The sequence below is a fragment of the Perissodus microlepis genome, chromosome 3 (genome assembly GCF_051167445.1).
Source record: "Perissodus microlepis isolate ML-2025 ecotype Zambia chromosome 3, ASM5116744v1, whole genome shotgun sequence".
NCBI lineage: Eukaryota > Metazoa > Chordata > Actinopteri > Cichliformes > Cichlidae > Perissodus > Perissodus microlepis.
Genome location: NC_140463.1, coordinates 19,489,734 through 19,514,573, shown reverse-complemented (window position 1 = coordinate 19,514,573; position 24,840 = coordinate 19,489,734). Strand labels below are relative to the sequence as shown.

Sequence of the window (24,840 nt, the reverse complement as noted above, 5' to 3'; positions counted from 1 at the left end):
GGGACACGTTCCTGTTCCTTTTTCTGGGGAATACACGGGATACACAGGACCCGAGGATACACAGATCGTTGTTTGACATCGGGGCAGAATAATCCCCTGATCTGTGCAACGATTAAAGGGTTGTCTAACCCCGGAGGTTGAAGAAAGAAGCTGAGAATCACCCAACTGGAAGACACTGGTAGCTGCAGCAATAAAAATAAAGGTTAAAAGCTCCTTAGACAGAGGTTCTAGTCTAAGTACATTTGAAAGGTATAAGGGGGCATCAAAATGGGGGTGAAAAACTGGAGCACCAAAATAAAGCTGTGGGAGAACTGGGGAGTGATGGGAGTGTCATCTGTAACTGCTGTTATGGTTGTAAGTCTAACTTTGCTTGCATCTGAACTGCGTAAACACAGAGGTCATCCCACATATGGTCCACCCGTTAAAGGGGGACGGAGGGCCTCAGGACCAAGGAGACGTGGACATTGCACCATTAGAGTGTATGTTGTAAGTGATCTCTTTGAGAAAAGAGATCAAAGGGGGAATTGTGAGATTATTCTGCTATCATATGTTACCTTATATATGTAATCAAAGTAGTTGAATTATGATAACAGCTGTAGGACATATATTATCTTTTAGTCTAGATTGTGTGCTGTGTATGTAGCCTAGTTTCCATCATACTTTTGGGTTAAAAGAACAATCATTTATGTAGTTCATTAGATAAGTGTGCATCACTCTGTATCCTTGATCTGCTGTGAATGTGTTACACTGTTTTCTTGACATGCTTTATTGTTGAATCATAAAAAGAAGGTTGTAGGCAGGAGACTTGGTGTGTAGGGCAGAAGAGATAAACCACATTCCATACCCCCACCTTACAGAGAGCAGAAAGACAGGGAGCCGAGGTCATAACTTAGGCGCCGTAACAGAGAAAGAATGTGAATGTTTAGGCTTTTACGAATAGGTGGGGGCCGCTAGGAGCTATAAGAGGCTGTGTAACCCGTCACCATTTTGAGACTCGCTGTGACCCTCTGCAGGCAGGTCTCCCCATCATGATGGTTCTAATGCTCATAAGTGTTGAATTGTATGGAAATAAATGATTGTTGATTGAGCATTTATACACCGAGTATTGTCCTTCCTTCAGCCCAAAGATTAAAAGAACTGGGAGATTTCAACAGTACTTAAAATGAAATCTAAAATTAAAAAGTAACCAGTTTCAAACCAGTTATTTGGAATAGTGTGCAGAGTGTTTTGAGTAACATTGAATGTTCAAAAACACCAAAGTTCCTATAGTCTCACTTGACAGGTGGGTTGTAGTGTCTGATAACACATAACATCTTGAGGTCTCAATGTGGACTTTGAGTACATTTGCTAGCCAAGGCTAAATACTGAGAGGGTCAAAAATGAAGGGTAAAGAACATCTGACTGTACGTAAGGGTAGCAAAAGTGATAGACTGAGGTTGTGCCAAATATGTTACAGTTAGGGTGATTTGTTAGAGAATGGTACCCCATGGGTGCCGTCTGCAGGTTATAAAAGAGAGTTATGTTCATACGTTCTTTTGAGATTCTTTTTACAATTTGACTTTCAGAACTCCCTGGGTTGTGTGCAATCTGTGATGGGCTTGTTTGGAATAAATCCTCCTTTATTCAAATAACACTTTCTCAGGCTCTTCACAGAAGAAGAATCCTCACATAAGCATGTGCTACCATTTTGAACCAATGTACACATTTACCATCACTGACCCAACTAGGACCTACATTGGATGCCCACCCATATGGATTTGATGTTAGAAACCCAAGTGGGTCCCATATATACTAAACAATCTTGAGCCCATGTAAAATATATGCCCATATTAATTTAACATAACCCATTTGGGGCCCACATAGACATGTTTTCAGGGTCTGACTTGCATTTGCCCATGTGTGACACATATAGTTTGACCAGGTGGGCCCCACCTATGTCATCAGTACCAAAAAATATATACTGATTACCTCACTTTGCCCCACCTGGGTCACACAGCAAATGATTTTCTTTAAATGACTGTGTTTGCCCATGTCTAAACCAGGTGAAAAACCCAAGTGGGTCCTACGTGTGTTTCCCATTTTGAAACAAGTGAAGTGTTTCCCATGTTTGACCCAGCCAGGACCTACTATATGTTTCCACTTGGTTTTGCCCATATGGCTTTCATGTGAGAAACCCAAGTGGGTCCCATATATACTAAAAAATCTTGAGCCCACGTAAAATATATGCCCATATTAACTTAACATAACCCATATGGGGACCACATAGATATGTTTTCAGGGTCTGACTTGCATTTGCCCATGTGCGACCCATGTAGTTTGACCAGGTGGGCCCCACGTGTGTCATCAGTGCTAAAAAATATATTGACTACCACACCTTTGCCCCACCTGGGGCCCACATAGACATGTTTTCAGGTTCTGACTTGCATTTGCCCATGTGCGACCCATATAGTTTGACCAGGTGGGCCCCACGTGTGTCATCAGTGCTAAAAAATATATTGATTACCTCACTTTGCCCCACCTGGGGCCCACATAGACATGTTTTCAGGGTCTGACTTGCATTTGCCCATGTGCGACCCATTTAGTTTGACCAGGTGGGCCCCACCTGTGTCATCGATACTAAAACATATATTGATTACCTAACTTTGCCCCACCTGGGGCACATAACAACAGCCTATCCTTAAATGACTGTGTTTGCCCATGTCTATCCCAGGTGGAAAACCCAAGTGGGTCCTACATGTGTTTCCCATTTTGGACCAAGTTAAGTGTTTCCCATGTTTGACCCAGCTAGGACCTACTAAAAGTGCTCACTTGGGATGGCCCATATGGGTTTAATGTGAAGAACCCAAGTAGGCCCCATACAAAAAGCCCAGTTTGAGCCCATGCCCATATGGTACCCATCCCCATCCAAAAACCAGGTGGGGCCCATATATACATGTTGGCTGGGAAGAGGCAGCTGTGCAGCGTAAACACAGAATAACTCCAGCTTTGTGTCTTTTTCATTGTAGCTGAAGTCCGGGACAAACTGTTCCTTTTCACCTCAATACGAAACGCATGATATTTTCTCTGAATACGAGACGATTCCGTTTTTTACGGGACGGTTGGCAACTCTAATAATTAACCGTATGAACAAAATAAAGTTCAACATCAGTAACATAGCACCCACCCAGCTGTATAGAAACTCCGTCATGCTAGCTAGCACGCAGTACGAAAAAGTCAGCATAACGAAAATAAACTCCAACTAAACTTGGTTCATATCTGACCCAGATGGACTGCAGGTTATAACTTCTTACCTGAAGTTCAGTTCACCTGACACTCTCGGACCAGCGGCCGCTTCGGGTCTCTCCTCTTGCCTCCCTTTTCCTTCATGCACCTGCTGGCTTCCACCACTTGCTAATGTTATTGAATCTGTGGAAGCTCCGCGATAGCCACCACACGAAGTAACGAATAACGAGCCTATTTGAATCCCAGTAACGAGTAACGCGTTCCTGGTTTTGGCATAATAACTAGTTACTGTGCTCGTTACCACAATAATAACGTAGTTACTGTAACGCGTTACTTAATAACGCGTTAGTCCCAGCACTGATTATAAATGAGTTCACTTCAAGTTCACAGCCATCATTCAGTAGTTGCTTAAATTAAATTAAATTTCTTATTCTGTTTTTATTCAGACTTTGCCATCAGTCTTTATAATAAACAGCTCAGAGCTCCAAATTATACAAGAACAACAAAAGAGCGTTATCCATTTGAACTTGTTATTATTACCATTATCACCTCGGCGTCTTTTGAACCAGTGAGTCGGGCCCATCCTGCAGGACAACTCAAATATGTTTGGTGGGAGGAGTCTCAACCACTTCACATGCTTTTTCATCTCCTTCCTGATGTAACTGGTGCGTCTCCTCCAGCCCCATGCTGTGCAGCCAATTGTTTTTGTTTACCTCATTATTTCCTGCATCTACACCTGTGATGAATATTCAAGAGTTTGGAGAGCTCTGCTATGCAAATTAACCACATGCAAAATGGAGCTGAGTGCAGTCGCCTCCATTTATTTTATCTGTTTTAAATGTTTTTATATTTCACACTCATTTTATTATAGCTCAGAGTTCCAAGTTTCTGTATTAAAATTCTTCAAAGATTTTGATCCACATTGACCTGACAGTGTCACACAGTTATGTAAATTCAGGTTGTCCTACACTGAAACATCAGTAACTGCTCATGGCAACTGTCAGCAAACCAGTAAGCCCGTTCCTGATTATATCATTAACCTGGATCACACCCTCTGACTCACCATCTAAACAGATTTATTTGTTGATTGGGTTAAATTTCACTGTCAGTAAGGAATTTTATAATTATATCTAATTAAAATGAATAATTCACAGAAATCATTGAAATAAATATTTGAAATTATGTTGTTTTCTCCCAGACAACATTCAACTTTAACTTAGGCTGTCCTAAAGAAACACCACACAATCCAGACTGCTACATTGTGTAATATATGATGCATGTTATATTTTCGGTAAATGTCTTTTATTTATTGAGTCGCTAATGCAAGATTCTGATTTATTTATTATTTATTTTGAATTCCTTCCCTGTTACTCTGATGGAAACCCTGCTCACTGTTCCTCTAATACAGGGGTGGGGAACCCCAGGCCTCAGGGCCGCTGTCCTGCAGGTTTTAGATGTGTCCTTGATCCAACACAGCTGATTTAAATAGCTTACTTAATTCCTCTATACGCCATGAAGTTCTCCAGAGGTGTGTTGAACAAGGGTGAGATCTAAAACCTGCAGGAAACTGTCCCTTCAGGCCTGGAGTTTCCTACTCCTGCTCTAATTTAGATCCAAAATCAACACGTAAAAGCAATGCAGAGCAGACAGACTGAATATAACCATGCTGAGAGTGGCAAACTTCAATTAACTAGACTGTTGTCTTGTTTTTAGTTACTGTATATGATTAACTGAGTGATCAGACTTTCTGTCCTGAACCATTTGTGTGAGATTATAAAAGTAACTCTCCTGTCACTTGAGCCATGCTTTGAATTTAATTAAAAGTGACCCTGAATGTAAAAATGTCATGAATATCATACCACCTGAGATCATACACTACAGCTGTTGTTTCTACTGGAATAAGTTAATAAATGCACAGCACAGTGCACCTATGTGACACACATTCAGTTCAGTTCTATTTTATTTCTACAGCAACATAACATACAAACAGTCTGCTCAAGATGCTTTAGATTGTAAGACAAAGAACCTACAATAACATAGAGAATGCACCAACAATCACATGACCAGGTAACAGTGGGAAGGGAAAATTCCTTTTTAAGTTTCTGCTGCAACTTGTTGGGGAAGAGAGCCAGAGATTAATCATCTCTAATGATTAAATGCATAGAGGTGTGTAAACACATAGTGAGGGAAAAATTCAAGTAAAGAAGAAACACTTCATGCATCATGGGGAGCCCCCAGCAGTCTAGACCTATGGCAGCATAATTAAAAAGGATTCAGGGTCACCTGATCACAGCCAGGAAAAACTTAAGCTTAGAACCTTCCTCTTTTTCCACCTTCAAGCACCTGGAGTAATTACGCACCTATTCCCGATGTCCTCATTTGTGGATGCTTAAGATAGTGGCAGACTTTTAGTATGTGTGGGACTGATGACCCTGTCCTACTTGCCTTTGTGAGAAATACTCAGCTCCAGTTTCCCTGTATGCTGATTCTGTTGGGGAGACTGGAAAGCAATGAGCTGATTGTGTTTTTGAGAGAGAAGCTCTGGATCTGAGTTGATTTGTCAAATTGTGTGGAGGCCCAGGACCTTCACTTGTTGATCTGTTTGAATTGTGCGTCACTGTAAATAAATACACTGAACTCTTTGAGCAAGTCTTGCATTTGAGTCCTTTGTGACCTGTAATCCATGACAAAAAGAGTGAAAGCAAATCCTGTCTGCTGATACCAGTATTGAGGCCCAATGCCATCTTAGCTTTGGACTTTATGCTCTCTCATCTGCACTTTGGACTTGAGTGAAGGTATTTTTAAGGTAGGATTCACAGTGGTTTCCTTGTCCTATGTGTTACTGAGACTGCTCCCCTGAGCTACTGTGCTGTCACTCTGTCTCCAGTTCCTGTAGTCCCTGCTGTCACTGTTTTAGTCAAGAACCAGTTTACTGTTGGTGTCTCTGACCTTAAAGCTGAGTACACAGGTATCTTAGAACCCAGTCGTTGCTTGGCTGTGGTCTGTGGCTCCACTGCAGAGAACTGTGGTGAATGAAACCACAACAGTTATAGAGCAAGATTTTGTTTCTCTACCTCACCCACTCTGACTATTTAAGAAGATGTTGGCTTGGCACAGTCACTGCAGCTATAAAACTGTCACTGCAGCTATAAAACTGTCATACTGTGGATGGTAGCAGGTTAGGAGCCAAAGGCAAAGCTGCAGAGTTCACAAAGAAAGCACGAGCCATGTCTTTGGTTGATAAAAATCTAAATCAGAGTCCAAATTATAAAATTAACAAAAATCCAGGAAGCAAAGGAAGCCAAGCATACAGGCAGGTAAACAGTACAACACAACAAAGAACACATGAAAGAGCACACTGAGCTAACAAAGGGAGGATGTAAAACAATCCCACAACCAGTAAACCAAGAACTGAGAACATCTTTACAAAGAACCACAACAACAGATGACCTAAAATACAAAACTCCAGAATCACATTTACAGAGGACACAAAAAAACCTATAAAAAATATCAAACAACAAAAAGTATTTAAAAGTAAAAATTAAAATGCCAGGATACACTTAATGAACTTTTTCTTTTTAATTATCAGTTGAAGCTGGTAGTTCATGTAGTTTTGTGTAGTCAGTGTAATAATCATCATTTAATGATCAACACCCACACAGCAACAGGCTAACAGTCCAGTTTAACATCTACAGACCTGCTGCTTTTGGTCACACTGCACCTGCTTTGGATGTTATCAGTCCATACAACGGCCTTTATAAGTCAGACTGTTTTCACTGATGATGAGAGACGAACAAGAAAGTTAAAGATCCAGAACAACAACGATGAGCTGCAGTTTAGTTTGTACCAGTGTCACAGTCTCCATTTGGTGATTAATTACTTGGTTATTACTGTGATATGTAGGCTGACAGGCAGAGACAAATGCAGACGAGTCAGTGGTGTAAAATAACACGGATCCATATTTTATTGGACTTTAAACACAGTTATACAGAGTGTCTCCACCTCACTTCACTCTTATTTAGACACAATAACAAAACCTTGACTTGGATCATCATGTCTCATCACGTGTTCCTGGGATCTGTACTATGAAGCTCGTTCCTCATACCTGGGACATCTTTCTGCTTTGTGCCTTCACTTCTCCAGCACTGACGACAACATTTGTTCCAATTTTGCCCCAATTTCCACCAAAGTTAAATCAGCTCCAGCTTTGTTTTTTATCCACCATCATGCAAACTTTGACATCTTTCAAAAATGTGGACACAACAGGATGCAGCATGTAAAGCACAAAAGTGACAGAAGCTTTTTCACACTCAAGTTAGCTCTTTCTTTTCTCTCCCTGTGAAATACCGCAGCTTCACCAGTTTGTGTATTTGCTGATGTCTGTTGAGATTATAGAAACATTTGAAATTACCTGACAGTTAAAACAGTTACTCCCTTTCTGTTGGCTCCTCTTCGGTGGCGCATGCTGCTGAAGTACCACAACTTATGGACACTTGCAGTCGTTCCAGTGTGTTGTGACATAAAAACCCCTCAAAAAGACAAAAAACACGGCCCCACGTTTAACCGCTGACTTTGGCACACATCTCCTTTCATGCAACATCTCCTGCTAATTACTAAATGAACAGGACTGCCTTTCATGTGTTTCTGTTTAGGCTCAAATCTGTGATGTTTGGAGGAAGTGACAAAATAAAAACTCTTCTGAAATGTGTTAAAACAAAAGTAAAAAGCCTGTTTTGAAAATGTGAGGAGTAGAAAGTGCAAATATTTGTTTAAATATGTAGGGAGTAAATAAAAAAGTATAAAAGAAAAACAAATCCAGTACAGATACCTGAAAATTGTACAGTACAGTATTTGTACTTTGTTACTTCCCACCGCTGCAATGAAGTACATCAATGTACATGTATGCATCTGAATAACAGGAACAAAATGAAGCACAGTGAAGCAAATTATATGGAGGTGATCATGAAATCTCAGCTATAGGTCCAAAAATATCCAAATTCATTTTTACTTGTTAGATTTTGGTCTTTAGTAATGCAGAGTAGGTTTGGTCCTGCTGCTTTTGGACTCTTTGTGTTTGGAGGTTGGATCCCAGTTCTCATGTGTTACAGAGAAATGAAAAAAAAAAAAAAAAAAGACTTAAAACTTAAGATGCAAAAAATGGATTTTCAATAACCTCATGCAGCATCACAGTTTAACGCAAATTGAATATTAAAAATAAGAAGCACAAAGTTTATTTCACAGAAACAAACACACACAAAAATGTAACATTATAAATATAATAAGAAGTTCAACAGATTTGCTTCAGAGCAGCTTACATGTGCTGCAGTGTCAGGAAACAGGACTAAATGTGCTTTCAGACTTTTAGATATGACATGGTAAATGGCCTGCATTTGTATAGCGCTTTACTCAGTCCCTAAGGACCCCAAAGCGCTTTACACTACATTCAGTCATTCACACACACACTCACAATGGCAAGCTACATTGTAGCCACAGCTGCCCTGGGGCGCACTGACAGAGGCGAGGCTGCCGGACACTGGCGCCACCGGGCCCTCTGACCAACACCAGTAGGCAAACATGGGGTTAGTATCTTGCCCAAGGATATTTGGCATGCAGCCAGGAGGCAGCCTGGGATTGAACCACCAACCCTCTGATTAGTGGCTGACCTGCTCTGCCACCTGAGCTACAGCCACAAACAGCAGGAATCTGAAAAGGTAATTACAAAACTTGAAACTTCCAGTGGAAATATCATAGTAGACCCATTAGAGATAAACAAGGTATTTAAAGTGTTTTATGAAACGTTATATAATTACAATATATAATAACATTTGTTTTAAGTCTATATCTTTTGACTTATTTTAGCTAAGTCCTCATGTACTAAATAGAGGACGTCCTGGGATTTCCATTGATATCTTGTGTGTTTAGGTGGCCTCTTTTAGCTTCAAACAGAAAGGAAATAATAAAAAAAGTTCATTTTTTCTCAGACTCGGTTTGACAAAAAGGCTGAAGCCATGATCAGTGTTCATCTGACACAGGTCCAGTCCTGAGTCTGAACAGCTGAAGTCTGATTCGTCCTTCCTGAGACTCTGACAGCTCAACTCCTTCATGAACATGACAGGTGTTGAGGTGAATACGTTGTGTTAAATGAAACCGGATTTCTGCCCAAACAAATTGTCATGGACATAATACAGGACAGAGACTGTTTGATCAGTTATCTCTCCACAGAAGATAAAAATATAATTCCAGGATCTGTCAGGTTTGGTTGTGAACGCCCACTCCAGTGTGATGTGTGTAATGTTTTAGTCTCTAACACAGGCAGGCCTAACAGAACAGGGGAAACAGTGGATTTAACCACCTGTTGCTGAAAACTCAAAACAGATTTTGGCACAAAATGGAGAATCCACTGTGTGATCATGTAGTTCAAAGTTCAGGCTGGAACTGGAACAACAACAAAAGTGAAGCATCAGGAACAAACATGAGATTCCACCAACCGTCTGAACAGAGTTGCAAAAAACACGTGTTCAAGTCGACTGCAGGATTTAACTTCAGGACTTCTCTGAGAAATTTAAGGTTCCCCCTGAGTGCTGTGACCATCTAGTGGCATCTTTGAATATTGCACCAGTGTAAGGAGTGCAGTGAAACCAGCACTGAATCAGTTTTTAGCAAAAATTGGAAACATAAAAAAAAATTAAGGGATGCTCACGTCTCACGACTCATTTACATAATGAACTATTCTGACTCTTAACCCCTAACTTATTTATTCTTTGATATATATATTTTTTTACTTTATTTGGTCAAGTTTGTGCACACAGACACACACAAACATACAGACAGTGAGCACACAATAGGTAAGAAAAATCAAGAAAGCAAATATAAAGACTCATTTACACCAAAGAGTGGGGCTGTCACTGAGATGGTGAGCTCAGGTAGAGTGAAAGAAAACAGTGCATCTGAGCCAATGACCTGAGATTGGACACTGAATTATTATTAATATTAATAAATTTTCCAGTTTACCTACATTAACATTTCTAAGTGTGCCAATGAGGCACATAAATATGAGCTCATATTAGTTCCTATTACAGAGGATCATATTTTTTTGTTTCAAGGTCAACACAGACACATAATTATTATTATTTTTTACTCCTGTTTTACTGTTGTCTTCAAACATTACTCATAAAACCAAACCCAATAATAACTGTGTGTTTCTTTGAAGTTGCTGAAAACTGAACAGAAGCTGTAGTGAACACAAACAGAGGAACAAACTCGCTGATGTAACCTGACCCAGGCAGCCGGGCGTGACGGCTGTGTTTGCATATGAAACTACACCTGGTTCTGTGTCCTGTAAGGACTGATGAAGTCAGCTATCTGGTGAACGTGGTTAAATATTTCAGTCAGTGCACATCATCATGTGAAGCTAAGACCAAACAGCTGATTATATGGGATAATGTTGTCCTCTGAAAGGGGCTCCTGACCACAAAACCTTTGAGAACCTTTTTACTGGACTGAGGAGGCTGAAGGTTTCCCACTGCAGGCAGAACAGACTCTGTTGGAAGGACTAAAGGTGAGACATGAACCATGAATTAGGTTTTTTGTGTTTTCAGACAATCAGATGATGGTTTTATGTACTTTGACAAAACCGTTAATGCCTCTGGGTGATGAGCGCTCTGTGTAGTTTATCATGTTTCTGATTTAGGTGGCTGGATCATTTCTGACTTTGTCAGGACGCAGAGGCCTACAGTTCTTAACATAATTATTATTCAATTAAAATGTTTTACGCAATTTAGTAACTGCATAATTTATGTTTAGTTGTTCAAACCCTTTACTTGATGGATGAAATTCAGTAGCCAGGGGTAGGAAATTCAGCAAAACATCAGAACAAGGCAGTGTTTAACCAGTTTAACCAGTTTAACCAGTCTAACAGTGTAGGCGTGTCATCAGTACAGTGAGCACCTGTATTCAAATCACTAACGTATAAGAGAAAAACAAGGAAGTGAGCTACAGAATAAAACACACTGATGGTGGACATTTGGTTTGAATCGTTTAATTTCATTTGTTTTTTTGTTTTTTTTTTAATTAAAAATGTTTTTATTGTATTATTTTCAGATGTTTCTTTAAATCCTGCAGTGGTTACACACAGTCTAAGAATGAAAGAAAAGCTGAGACAGCCGAAGAAGAGCATGGTTTCTAAAATGTGTGTTATGTGATCTACAATGTGTAGCAGGAAAATACTTTTACTTAAGTACAGACTCAAACTCCTGAAGCATAAAGTGGTGAAAGTAAGACAAGACCTTAATAGAGAAAGAACAGAATCAGATCTTCTCCCAGTGCAGACAGCAAACAGCTGCAGACAGACAGTGTTCAGGACGATGATGAAAAAGTGAATCTTTGATCTGATTTAAATTATGTATGTTTTTATGTTTTTGTTCTATTTAATCTCCTGTTTAAAAGGTTTAATCATCACAATGATTGTTTGTTGACTCTTTGATTGCCAAAGAACAAAGCTCACTTTATTTCAGATTTTTTTGACAAACAATGAAACCTTAATTATAATATAATATAATATAATATAATATAATATAATATAATATAATATAATATAAAACTATTATTATAATTAAACAGGTCACCACATTCTCGCTATCAAATATCTCAATAAACAGAAAAAAATTAAAATCTGTGTTTTATTCTCACTTTTCTCTTCCATCAGGTGACTGCAGGTTTTCACCAACATGGAAAGGTATCACACTCAAAACCTCACATTATATTCTTGATGCATGCTTTATCGCATTATCTTCACTGCTAAAAGAACAAAAACAGAAATGATTTCATACAACATGCAGTAACTCTCTACAACAAACCTGCTCTCTGTTTTGTTAATTCAATTTAACCCTGCAAAGTTTTTCCAGTACTTTTTGTGTCTGAAGGCTAAAAATTTAATTTCTTTGCCTTATGATCTTTTTCTCTGTTCACCAGGATCACTGAGACACCAGATGCCCTTGAACCTGAACCTGGACCCAGCTGTGTGTCTCTGAAGAGTGATCTGTCAAAGGATAACATCTTTAACTTTAAAGGAACAAAGTCTGCTGCTGCTGAGGAGTAAGACATTCACATTTACCTTACAGCTCTGTGGTACACCTGGCCTCAGTCCTGAGATTAAAGAGCTCCATAAGTGAGGCTGCTAATAAAAAGAAAAATAAATCTATTTTAACAGCCCTGCATTCCCTGCACTGGGCATCACACTGATTATAATGTATGTGGTAATCAGCAGGAATGTGTCAGCAGTTAGTTTGACTCTTTTATTTGGTAAATAAGAGTTTCAGTATGATGCGGTTGCCAGTTTTGCGTAGGAAGGTGAAATGATCTGCAGCTGTATGTGTGGTGCTGGATGCCACGATATGAGCTGCTGGATTTCTCTAAATATTAAATGATTCTCATAATTCACAGTGACACACCATCACCATGACAATCATCAACAAAACTGATAAGGACCACAGCAAATCTTTTTTTTTTTTAATCTTAATATTGACATTAAATTTTTCACCAGTGGTTCTTTTTTATATGACCTGCATGAAATAACATGACAAAATGTAGTAAGATAGTAAGCGCTATACAAATACAGACCATTTATACAAATACAGACCATAAGATGATCATTTTATTGTTCAGCATCTGGACACTGAACACCACAGATGTAGCTGAGTGTAGGCTGATTCAAAGTGTCATCATACGATTTTTTAATGTGTATTTTAAGTTTTTTTACTCAGAAAAAAGCTTCAGCTGCTGCTGTAAGATGCTCTTCCTTGCTGTTTGTATTTTTAAAAACGGTCAAATTTAAAATGAAACACTTCAACACATCAACACGAATATGACTTTTGTAATGTGATGATGTAATGTGCAGGAAATATCCATAATATGGTCATTACAAGAACACTGGTACAGAACCATCACTGACCTGTTAGTTTTGGACTAGTGGAGTCCAATAAATAAATAATTAAGTCTATAAATTAACATAATAGGTTTGTTACAGCACAGTTGTGCTTGTTTTGATCAGGATGATCATCTAACAGTAGAAGAAGAAATCTTTGGCTTGTATTTATGTGCAAAATAGTTCTAATTTCTTCATGATGTCTCCACAGAGCTGATCAGGAGAGTCTGCAGCATCAAACTGATCTGGACTCAGTATTTAAGGTTTGTACATGTACACCAACCTCTGTTTGTAATTATTTTCATGTTGCACAGTCCAATATTCATCATAAAATAATGGCAAAATTCCAGAAATAATTCAACAGTGAATTAATTTTTTATGTTATTTGTATTTATAAAACACTTTTCAAAACAAAGTTTCAGCATAACTTTATAACACGACCTGAAAATAAGGCGCAAGTACCCTGTACTTACGTGGAATTTGCAGGAAACTACAAGGTACATAAGATGTAAGATGGGGAAATGTACCATGAAATAACCGAGTACTTAAAATTACCTAATTTAATTTATGTTATTATTTTATTGTTTCCTGTACAAAACCTGCAATCTAACTATAATAATTATTTTAATTGGGTATTTTAATTATATATTTTTTTCATTGTTTCCTGTAAAATGAACATAAGTACAGGGTATTTTTGTTAAATTGAAAACACACAAAACAAATCTGTGAAAAATTATTTTTACAACGAAGATCTGATTTTTGTGAATTCAGATTGTGTCATTTATTTTCCAGATGCTGGAGGAAAACATGATCACTTTTGTGAAGAACGAGCTAAAGAAGATGCAGAATGATCTGAATCCAGATTATTCAGACTGTCAGAGGGATGAAGAGGAGGTGTTGGACAGTGAGGAAGAGAAGCAGAGAAGGAGCAGCAGAGAGGCATTTCTGAAACTTGCAGTTAACTTCCTGAGAATAATGAAACAGGAGGAGCTGGCTGACTGTCTGCAGAGCAGTGAGAGGATTTCTCTTCACAAATTCAGTCTTTACAGGAGTGAAACTGTCACATTTTCTATAATCATAACACTCGTGTTTCTGGTGCTTTCCTGTAGAAAATCCTGATCCACTTTGTGAGAATACATTTAAATGTAACCTGAAGAAGAAGTTCCAGTGTGTCTTTGAGGGGATTGCTAAACCAGGAACCCAAACCACTCTAAATCAGATCTACACAGAGCTCTGCATCACAGAGGGAGGGACCGGAGAGGTCAACACTGAACATGAGGTCAGACAGATTGAAATGTTCTCCTGGAAACCAAACAGACCAGAAACAACAATCAGGTGTGAAGACATCTTTAAAGCTTCAACTGGAAGAGACAAACCAATCAGAACAGTTCTGACCAAAGGAGTGGCTGGCATCGGGAAAACATTCCTGACACAAAAGTTCACTTTGGACTGGGCTGAAGACAAGACCAACCAGGACATCCAGTTCATTTTTCCATTCCCATTCAGAGAGCTGAATTTACTGAAGGATAAAAAGTTCAGTTTAGTGGGACTTATTCATCACTTCTTCACTGAAATCAAAGAAGCAGGAATCTGTAACTTTAAAAAGTTCAAAGTTGTGTTCATCTTTGATGGTCTGGATGAGTGTCGACTTCCTCTGAACTTCCACATCACTGAGATCCTCACTGATGTTACAGAGTCCACATCAGTGGATGTGCTGCTGACAAACCTCATCAGGGGAAAGTTGCTTCCTTCTGCTCACATCTGGATAACCACACGACCTGCAGCAGCCAATCAGATCCCTGCTGAGTATATAGACATGGTTACAGAGATCAGAGGGTTCACTGACCCAAAGAAGGAAGAGTACTTCAGGAAGAGACTTAGAGACAAGGACGAGGCCAACACCATAATCTCTCACATCAAGACATCACGAAGCCTCCACATCATGTGTCACATCCCAATCTTCTGCTGGATCACTGCTACAGTTCTAGAGAGTTTGTTAAAAACCAAACAGGCTGGAGGAAAGCTGCCCAAGACACTGACTGAGATGTACATTCACTTCCTGGTGGTTCAGACCAAACTAAAGAACATCAAGTATGATGGAGGAGCTGAGACAGATCCTCTCTGGAGTCCAGAGAGCAGGAAGATGGTTGAAGCACTGGGGAAACTGGCTTTTCAGCAGCTGCAGAAGGGAAACCTGATCTTCTATGAATCAGACCTGACAAAGTGTGGCATTAATGTCAGAGAGGCCTCAGAGTACTCAGGAGTGTTAACACAGATCTTTAAAGAAGAGAGAGGGCTGTACCGTGAGAAGGTTTACTGTTTTGTCCATCTGAGTGTTCAGGAGTTTCTGGCAGCTCTTCATGTCCATCTGACATTCACCAACTCTGGTATCAACCTGCTGAAAGAAGAAGAAACAGCCTCAGTGCAGACTGGAGAATCTTCAGTAAGACATTTCTACCAGAGTGCTGTGGACAAGGCCTTAAAAAGTCCAAATGGACATCTGGACTTCTTTCTTCGCTTCCTCCTTGGTCTTTCGATGCCATCCAATCAGGATCTCCTACAAGGCCTGCACACACAAACAGGAAACAGCTCACAGATAAATCAGGAAACAGTCAAGTACATTAAAGAAAAAATGAATGGCGCTCTCTCTCCAGAGAAAAGCATCAATCTGTTCCACTGTCTGAATGAATTGAATGATGACTCTATAGTGAAGGAGGTCCAGCATCACCTGAGTTCAGGACAACTGTCTAAAGTTGATCTCTCTCCTGCTCAGTGGTCAGCTCTGATCTTCATCCTACTGTCATCAGAAACAGGTGTGGATGAGTTTGACTTGAGGAAATATTCAGCTTCAGAAGAGGCTTTTCTGCAGCTGCTGCCAGTGGTCAAAGCCTGTAAGAAAGCCCAGTAAGTATCCAGTTTAATCCTGGCAAGAGATCTCTTTAAAGTATTTATTTAAAGATTTTGGAAAGTTCACTGATATCCATGTCTTTTTAGGCTGAGTGGCTGTAACCTCACAGAGAGAAGCTGTGAAGCTCTTTCCTCAATTCTAAGTTCTCAGTCCTCCAGACTGAGAAAGCTGGACATGAGTAACAACAACCTCCAGGACTCAGGAGTGAAGCTGCTTTGTGTTGGACTTGGGAGTCCACACTGTGTGCTGGAAACTCTCAGGTTAGCTGATTCTTTGTTTCAGGAGATTTGGATATTTCACAACAACTGTCATTATTTTATAGATGTTAACATGTTGTTTCTTTTGTGGTGTAAGCCCTGAAAGAGAACAGTAGAGTAGAATTGAAACACACTTCATAAATTTGAAAAATATAACTTTATTTATGATTGTCCATCATAGCAAAAAAGACAGAAAGTCAATGCTTTTATACTGAGTGAAGAAAAGCCAGTTTGTTTGTCTTATTAACAACTTTAACTGAAATCAGAATCTGTTAGTTCGACTGCATGTACATCATTAAATTCAGAGCAGTTCATTACAATGATGTGACATGTTGTATGTGTTTGAAGGTTGTCAGGCTGTCAGATCACAGGAACAGGCTTCACCTCTCTGGCCACAGCTCTGCGCTCCAATCCCTCCTATTTGAAAGAGCTGGACTTGAGCTATAATCATCCAGGAGACTCAGGAATGAAGCTTTTGTCTGATCAAAAGGAGGATCCACATGTGAAACTGGAAATACTCTGGTAGGAAAACAGGAAATAAAGCTGAAAATGTTTTTTCTCCAGCATATTGTAAGGTAACCACTGACCTGATTGCAAGTAAAACAGTCTGTATGTCCAGTTAAATGGGCAGCTGTGTGGGTGAATGACTCAGAACCAATCACAGCCAAAAGCCCATCTGTGGGCACACGGAGAAGGATACAGAGCTTGAAGGAGAATGTAACAAATACATAAGGATTGGACCCTCGATACTGACTTTTCAAGACTGTGTAAATCTTCCTAGATGCAGATGTTTTAAAACACTTCTTTAAAGTGTGGCTCAAAACACCAACATCACATGACCATGGCTAAGTGAGGTTTTGATGTGTTTAACCCCAGTTCTGACAGGTGCCTTTGTGGTGGTTCTGGGTCTGTGATCCAGGGTTTATAGTTTAATTTTGCTGCTTCCTGCTGCGTTCCCTATGTCCTCACTTTATGCTCCACACAGTCACAGCCTTACCTCCTTTTTTTTAGTCAGGTGAGGCACCAGGATTCCCATTTTCATGAACAAGTCATCTGTTCAGGAACATTTTATTTTTAATTATGATTGGGAATAATAATACATGCTCTCAATTCAATTAAGTACTCAGATTCAAAGTGTAATTAAATAAATATTGACTTAATTGGAATGTTTGCTGTCATAGCCTCCTGAGAATCGAGAAAAAAATAATCTTCTCATTGAACTTTTTATTGTTTTCCTTCCTCTTTGGAGCTAAAAGAGGCCACCCAAACACATGAAATATCAGTGGAAAGCCCAGGATGTCTTCTATTTAGTAAATGAGTACCTTAGTACACAAGGTACCTCAAAAAGTCAAAAGACTAACTTCTCTCTTCTAGTTTTTTTCTGCAGATGTTATCAAAATGTTTCTAAAAATGTTATCCACAGCATCAAGTGACTTCATCCTCAAACAAAGAGTGGACTCTGCATGCAGGACTCAGTAGCTCTATTGAGGCTGGAAATAACCGACGCTACAAAACAAAAACAATAACAGGAACAACTTGACTTAATACCAAACAGACTAACAGAGATTACATGCACCAAGAGGGAGGGGTCAACAACGAGCAGAGTGAAACACAGACAATATATACACAGGAATACAAGCTGGACACACATGTTCTCTCAATGAACTCACCACACACTTAGACAGTTGAATTTGAACACACAATATCCTCATCATATTTAGATGATGATGAATGACCCACAAAGACTTTCTCTCCTGCTCTGTTATTCCCACTGACACTTCTTGTGGAAACATCTCATAAACAACAGGAGAAATACTCAGACTGAGTTTAGAGGTTGCACAGGATGACATGTTTGCTCAGATTTAGAAACGTATTAGACAATATGAAAATTTTGTTGTGACTGCTCAGAATTAGCTCACAAAAGTTAATAAATGTTTTAAAATATTTATTTTTTAATAAACTGAAAATAAAAGCTAATTCTTCACCAGCTTCTAGCTTTGTTTGCCGGTGTGAAGGACAAACCAGATGTCACAAACTCCCAGAAACCTTGAAAGCCAACCAGACTTTGAGGTTATTCCTTATCAATGCTGGAACAACAATGTGAAAGGCAGATACAGACTCATACTCAATAAGCCTAAAGCCTTTGTCATTATAAGAATGAACACAGCAGTCTTTTCTCAAAATATTTTGTTCTATATATTTATTTGTTTTGTTTTGCACTGAATAACTAAGCAACTGAAACATCCTCACACATTTTAACAGAGAGAAAATAGTATTCGAAGCACAGTGTTCATTGTAGTGACAGAAACACAGGGAGGCAGAAAATAAAGCAGACTGAAACCAAGAAATGCTGCTGCAAGAAAGTATGAAACCAATACAGAATACATAATCAGGAAAACAAGAATAATCAAAAGTACAAAACCAGAAAAAAACCCCAAACATCCCGAAACTCCAAATGCTGGGTCCAAAATCCATCATGACATCATGTAAATGAATAAATAAATAAATATATTTTTATTTATATAGCACCTTTCAAGACAGAATCACAAAGTGCTGCACATAAGATTACAAGTCATAAAAAGATTTTAAAAAGACAAAATAAAACAGGCAAAAAATTAACCAAAAGCAGTTTTAAAAAGGTGAGTTTTGAGTTGTTTTTTTAAAAACAGCTACTGAGTCCGCAGTTCTTAATGTTTGGGGGAGAGAGTTCCACTGTCTCGGGGCCACAGTGGCAAAAGCTCTGTCACCCTTAGTCCTCCTCTTAGTATTTTTTATAGCAAATAAAAAATACCAAGGTCCTTGAGATCAGATGACCTCAAGGACCTGCTGGGGACATAGGGCTGTAGCAGATCAAAGATGTAGGCTGGTGCCAGTCCGTGCACAGCTCTGTAGGTCAAGACCAGGATCTTAAAATTGACTCTAAATTTAACAGGAAGCCAGTGTAACTGAGATAATAACGGTGTCACATGTGAGTACTTGGAGGATTTTGTCAAAAGTCTGCAGCGTTTTGCACAACCTGCAGACGATCCAGAGAACCTTCGCTAAGACACATAAACAGCGAATCACAATAATCCAAGCGTGACGAAATGAATGCATGTATAGCAATCTCCAGTTCAGAGCGAGATAAAATCGGGCTTAGCTTAGCCACATTTCTTAAATGATAAAAACAAGACCGAACCAGAGATTTCACATGCCCATCCAATGTGAGACTCGAGTCAAAGGTGACACCTAAATTCCTGATAGAGGATTTAACATAGACTGAGAGAGGACCAAGGGCTTCCACTATCTGCGATAGAAACCTATCAGGGGCGCATACGAGGACTTCCGTTTTCCCCTCGTTGAGTTGGAGGAAATTTGCAGCCATCCAACATTTGATCAAATCTAAGCAATCATTCAGACGCTGAAGCTTAGATAAATCCTGGGGCTTAAAAGAAATGTACAACTGAATATCATCAACATAACAGTGATAAGAAATGTCCTCAAAAGAGCCCATTATATGCTGGAGGGGGAGAAGATATATTAAGAACAATAAAGGCCCCAAAACTGACCCTTGAGGGACACCATAAGTGAGGGAGGTAGAGGATGACCTAAAATCGGAGACTGCCACAGAAAAGGATCTGAGGAGATATGAGGAGAACCACTCCAAGGCAGTACCCGATACACCAACCCAATGTTTAAGCCTTTCGAGGAGGATGTGATGGTCAACTGTGTCGTAACTGATGTGAGGTCCAACATAAGTAGAACAAAGCATTTTCCTGCATCATTATTCATCAAGATATCACTAGAGACCCTAAGAAGAGCTGTCTCCGTGGAGTGAAATCAACAAAAACCGGACTGAAACTTATTGTAAATGCCATGTTTATCTAGAGCTGCCATAAGTTGCTTAGCCACAACCTTTTCTAGAAGCTTAGCGATTAACGGTAATTTAGAGATAGGTCTGTAGCTGCTCCAAAAAGAGGGGTCTAGCTGAGGTTTTTTTTAAAAGTGAGACAATAGCAGCGTTTTTAAAATAAACCGGAACTATACCAGATGCCAGTGAAGAGTTGATTAAAGTGAGCACACATGGGCCAATAGACTGGAAGACATTTTTGAATAATGATGCAGGTACAATGTCAAATGAACAGGAGGATGCTTTCACAAGTTTTACCAGCTCAGGTAGTGAAACAGGAGAGAAAGTATCCAAGATAATGGGCCGAGATGGGGTAGAGATCAAAATAACAGGTGCTGAATGTGAAAAATTTATTCTCACGTTATGAATTTTTGCAAGCAGAAAAGAAAGAAATTTTTCACAGTCCTCGTTAGAAAAAATAGGGGCCGCACCTGCGCTCCGCTTTACGACAATCATGTTTTAGACAACGAATACTGTCATTTAGCCAAGTAGGAGATTTGGAGGCAGAAACGCTCCTCGTCTTAACCAGACAAATTTCATCTAAAATAGAAAGGCAATAATTATTAAAAAGACTGGTTGAGAAATCAACACCATTTTGAGGAGATAGCTGTAAGTTAAAAGCATCCACAAATTCCTCCGCTGTGGAGGAGTTTAAGATACGAGAGCTAACCATCCGTCTGACGGGGGACAAAGGCTCATTAAAAGACAAATGAAAAACAATAACATAGTGATCAGAAATAAAAATGTCCTCAGAGCAAATAAAATCAATATTTAAACCCAAAGTAAAAACAAGGTCCAGTGTGTGAGCTTTGCTGTGTGTAGGACCGGACACATGCTGAGCAAAATGAAAAGAATCCATAATGTTCATAAAGTCTCTGACGAATGAGTCAGAGTCATCATCAATGTGTATGTTAAAGTCCCCAACTATAAGCACTCTAGACACTCTAGACAGCTTCATAGTAACAGATAAGAAGCCACTGAGCTCCGATAAAAATAACCTGTTATATCCAGGTGGACGATACACCACAGCACAGTAGAAAGGATCCTTGTTACCAATTTTAAGCAGTTGCAGCTGAAACGAACAAAAATGCCAAATTTTCACGGAACGGCAGGAAAAACGGTCCTGGAAAGCCACGGCAAGCCCACCACCCCGACCAGATAACCGAGGCTGGGTAATAAAAGTATAGCCATCCGGGCAAAGTTCAATAAGTGACGAGTAGTCTACATCCCTCTGCCAGGTCTCAGTCAGGAATAAAAAATCCTGTTTTTTAGATAATATAAAATCATTCAACAAGGATGATTTATTAGACAGAGATCGAGCGTTAAAAAGCGCCACATTCAGTGAGCTAGAAGCCTCATTATTTGCAGAGGCTCGAGTTAAGGGACGTAAATACACAGGGTTTGAGCAGTCACACTCGTAGAATCCACTCACCGAGGGAAGAAAAAGCCAGCCCGCAGAAGAGTCTGGAAAAACCCTCCTAAGGTGGCATGGTCTCAAAGAGCCGGGCCCAGCATATCCAAACAAGGCCGTGGAAAACAAGTCCCCCTCCACGGGGCTTTTCTAAACACAGGAGACAACGCACACTCGACGTCGCTTACCAGCCAAACCACGCCGCCAGTAAAGCCTGAGCTTTACCTGAAAACCTCCTCTTCTCCCTCTCCTTCTCCGTGGTCTAGAGGAACCACCGAAATCGCCTGACGAGGATCCAGCTAATGGAGGAGGGTGGAAAATGCCAGAGGACGACGAGACATCGTGAGGCATCATAGAGGATCGGATGGATAGCAAAGCCAGGCGATCATACACCAGGGCAGCAAATACATCATTAAAACTGAGTGAGAACAGTAGAGCAGAAAAAAATAACACAACAGTAGTAGAGCGCAACAAACTGCACCCGGCAGCGGCAGAGCCAAACACAGGCGCCATCATACCGGAAGTTTTAGTTTTAGTTCACCTGGTTGAGAAGATAACTGTAACACTTTTGTTTCATTGTCCCCTCCGTACCAGATTCATTGTCACCCCTTGCCAATGTTTTGGGTCAGATTGGGTTCCCAGACTTATTCTCAGGCTGGAGCTTACTGTGTGCCTTTATGCCAATAAATGCAGAACTACTGTAAGCTTTGAAACAGGATTTCGACTTTCCTGGTGCCAAATAAAAGTGAAGTAAATATTTGTTATTTCATGCAGAGCTGATACAGTCATGTGAAAAGTTAAGTTATTCAATTCCTGCACACAGATTTTTATACATGATTTTGACCTTTTTTTACATGTCTAATACTCACTGTCAGGTTGTATTTAGGTAATTTAAGAACCTGGTACGGACCAGATGATTTCTTTTTTTTAATTGTGCTTTGATACATAAAACCTTACAACCGTAGAAAGTGTATTATCTGTTTGACTTTATTAAGAGATAAAATAAAACACAAGGTTATTTCTCTAGAAAAGATAAATCAGAGAATATAAAGGCCACGTCTGCACACTAAAAGATAATGTGCTCATTTCAGTGTGGAGCCTCAAGGAGTCCAGTGGATGAGACCAGGTCTAAGGAAATGTAAGTATTTTTGATTTATGAGCTGCATTCACACAATCTTTTACTGTTCTACATTTTTTCTCACTGTTCCTTTTAGATTTCTGTGATCTGACGCTGGATCCAAACACAGCACACAGAAACCTCAAACTGTCTGATGACAACAAGGAGGTGACACATGTGGCAGAAGACCAGCTGTATCCTCACCATGATCATAGGTTTGATCACTGGCCTCAGCTGCTCTGTACCAACAGTCTGACTGGTCGCTGTTACTGGGAGGTCGAGTGGAGAGGAGAGGTTCATGTTGCTGTAGTTTATGGAGGAATCAGACGGAAAGGAGAGGGTGATGAAAGCAGGTTTGGAAGGACTCATCAATCCTGGAGTCTCTACTGCAGTGATGACAGGGGTTACTATGTAGATCACAATTACATAGCAAGAGCCATCCCTCTGCTCTCCTCAGCTCTCTCTCACAAAGTAGCAGTGTATGTGGACTGTTCTGCAGGAACTGTGTCCTTCTACAGTGTCTCCTCTGATAAACTGATCCACCTGCACACCTTCAACACCACCTTCACTGAACCTGTATATGCTGGGTTTAGAGTGAAGCCTGACTCTAGTATCCACCTCTGTGCTGACTCAGAATAATGAACTTACTGTGCAGAGAAATGTTCTCACATTGGTGTTTCATACTTTTCCTCACTTAGTATATCAGGTATACTGTCTCGTACATATATTAGTTTGTTTTTCAGTCCAGAGATGTTGGATTAGACTGATTCTCCAGAAAAAATTTTTTTTCATCATCTTATTGTCTTTGGTGCCTTTTTTTAAGAGCAGATATCAGTTTTTACTTATATACTACAGTTTAAATACCCACAGGACTTTTAGTGCTGAGGAAAGAGGAACTGTATTTTTAAACCTGTTGCATTACTATCATCTATTACTAAATTTGTTGCATTATACACATTTTAATCATGCTTAGACTGATGGATGAAATCTTTGGAACATATAATTTAGACATTTTAGACGTTGTTGGTTAGACTTTGTGATGATGAGAGCTGCAGGCTCTAAATATTTTGTGTTTAGGCGTCTTTAATTTTTTACATTGCATAACTATGTTTGTGTCTCTCTCTTATTATTCAAATTAAGTAACATTTCACTACAATTAGTTCCTGGAGAAAAGCAATATCACCACTGTGTGCCCAGTTTTCACAACAACTGATCTGGATGGTTCTGGATCCATTTATTAGTCTGTGTTAATCCAAATGTAGCTTCTAGTACTGCTGATACAAGAAGAGCAGCGTATGGCTAACTGGACACTGTGGAGACGTCTCTCTTCAGTGAATAATCAATAAAAACAGTCTGACTTACAGATGACCTCCAGTCTGTGTTTCTTGACTGAACAGAAACAGTTTTACAATCTGAGATTTGGTTTTTATTCCGTGTTAAAACAGACTCATGAAATGTAACAGAAACGGAAAAGTGAAGACAGTGGGTTACTGTGGCCAGAGGTGGAAACACAAATGAAAGCAAAGCACACATACACAGCTCCTTCAAGTTTGGTGAAGTGTGCAGCTCTCTGAACACATGAGGCAGAGTTCATGTCACAGCCACTGCTGCAGCAGCAACAAAGTGAGCCACAAAAGACAAGAGCTGTTACTCAACATCAAATACTCCAAGTTTGTTCTTCCTTAGTTGCTAATTCAAACTTGGCAAATTAACTTAAGCGTCCAGACTTCTAAGCATGGGAGAACACACACACATTTCAATTGTGATTAATATATAAAACGGAAATTATTAGAGGCCACATAAATAAAAAGATATATTACTGATTTATTTTATTATTTTTTTGAAGTGAAAATGTGGAGTTAACAGTTTTTTGTAGACAAAACTCTTATGGCTTATATACAGTCTGCTAAATGACTTGTGTAGATGAGTTAGTGAAATTCTTCTTTAGAATTGGTATTTATTAAAATTATTTCTCTTTTAGCACATAAACCGTGGTGAGAGTTATAAGGCCATGTGGTGGTGCAGAAAGCTGAATCTGGTCAGAAGGGAACAAACACACAAACTTGTTGGCTGGATTAGTATAAAATGAAATGTCTGGCAATGGACAGAAGCAA

The 24,840-nt window shown here is 39.5% G+C and overlaps 1 protein-coding gene and 1 pseudogene across 1 annotated transcript; one reads left to right on the top strand and one right to left on the bottom strand.

The window, feature by feature from the left end:
- LOC146390390 (polymeric immunoglobulin receptor-like) overlaps positions 1–24,840 on the bottom strand; it is a 78,377-nt pseudogene that overhangs the window by 51,191 nt on the left and 2,346 nt on the right.
- LOC146390391 (protein NLRC3-like) lies at positions 14,001–23,380 on the top strand. Its single transcript, XM_084923449.1, has 6 exons — positions 14,001–14,156; positions 14,254–16,048; positions 16,139–16,312; positions 16,658–16,831; positions 22,701–22,747; positions 22,824–23,380. Exons 1-6 carry the CDS (start codon positions 14,120–14,122, stop codon positions 23,363–23,365), a joined length of 2,769 nt encoding a protein of 922 aa, XP_084779575.1. The 5' UTR covers positions 14,001–14,119; the 3' UTR covers positions 23,366–23,380.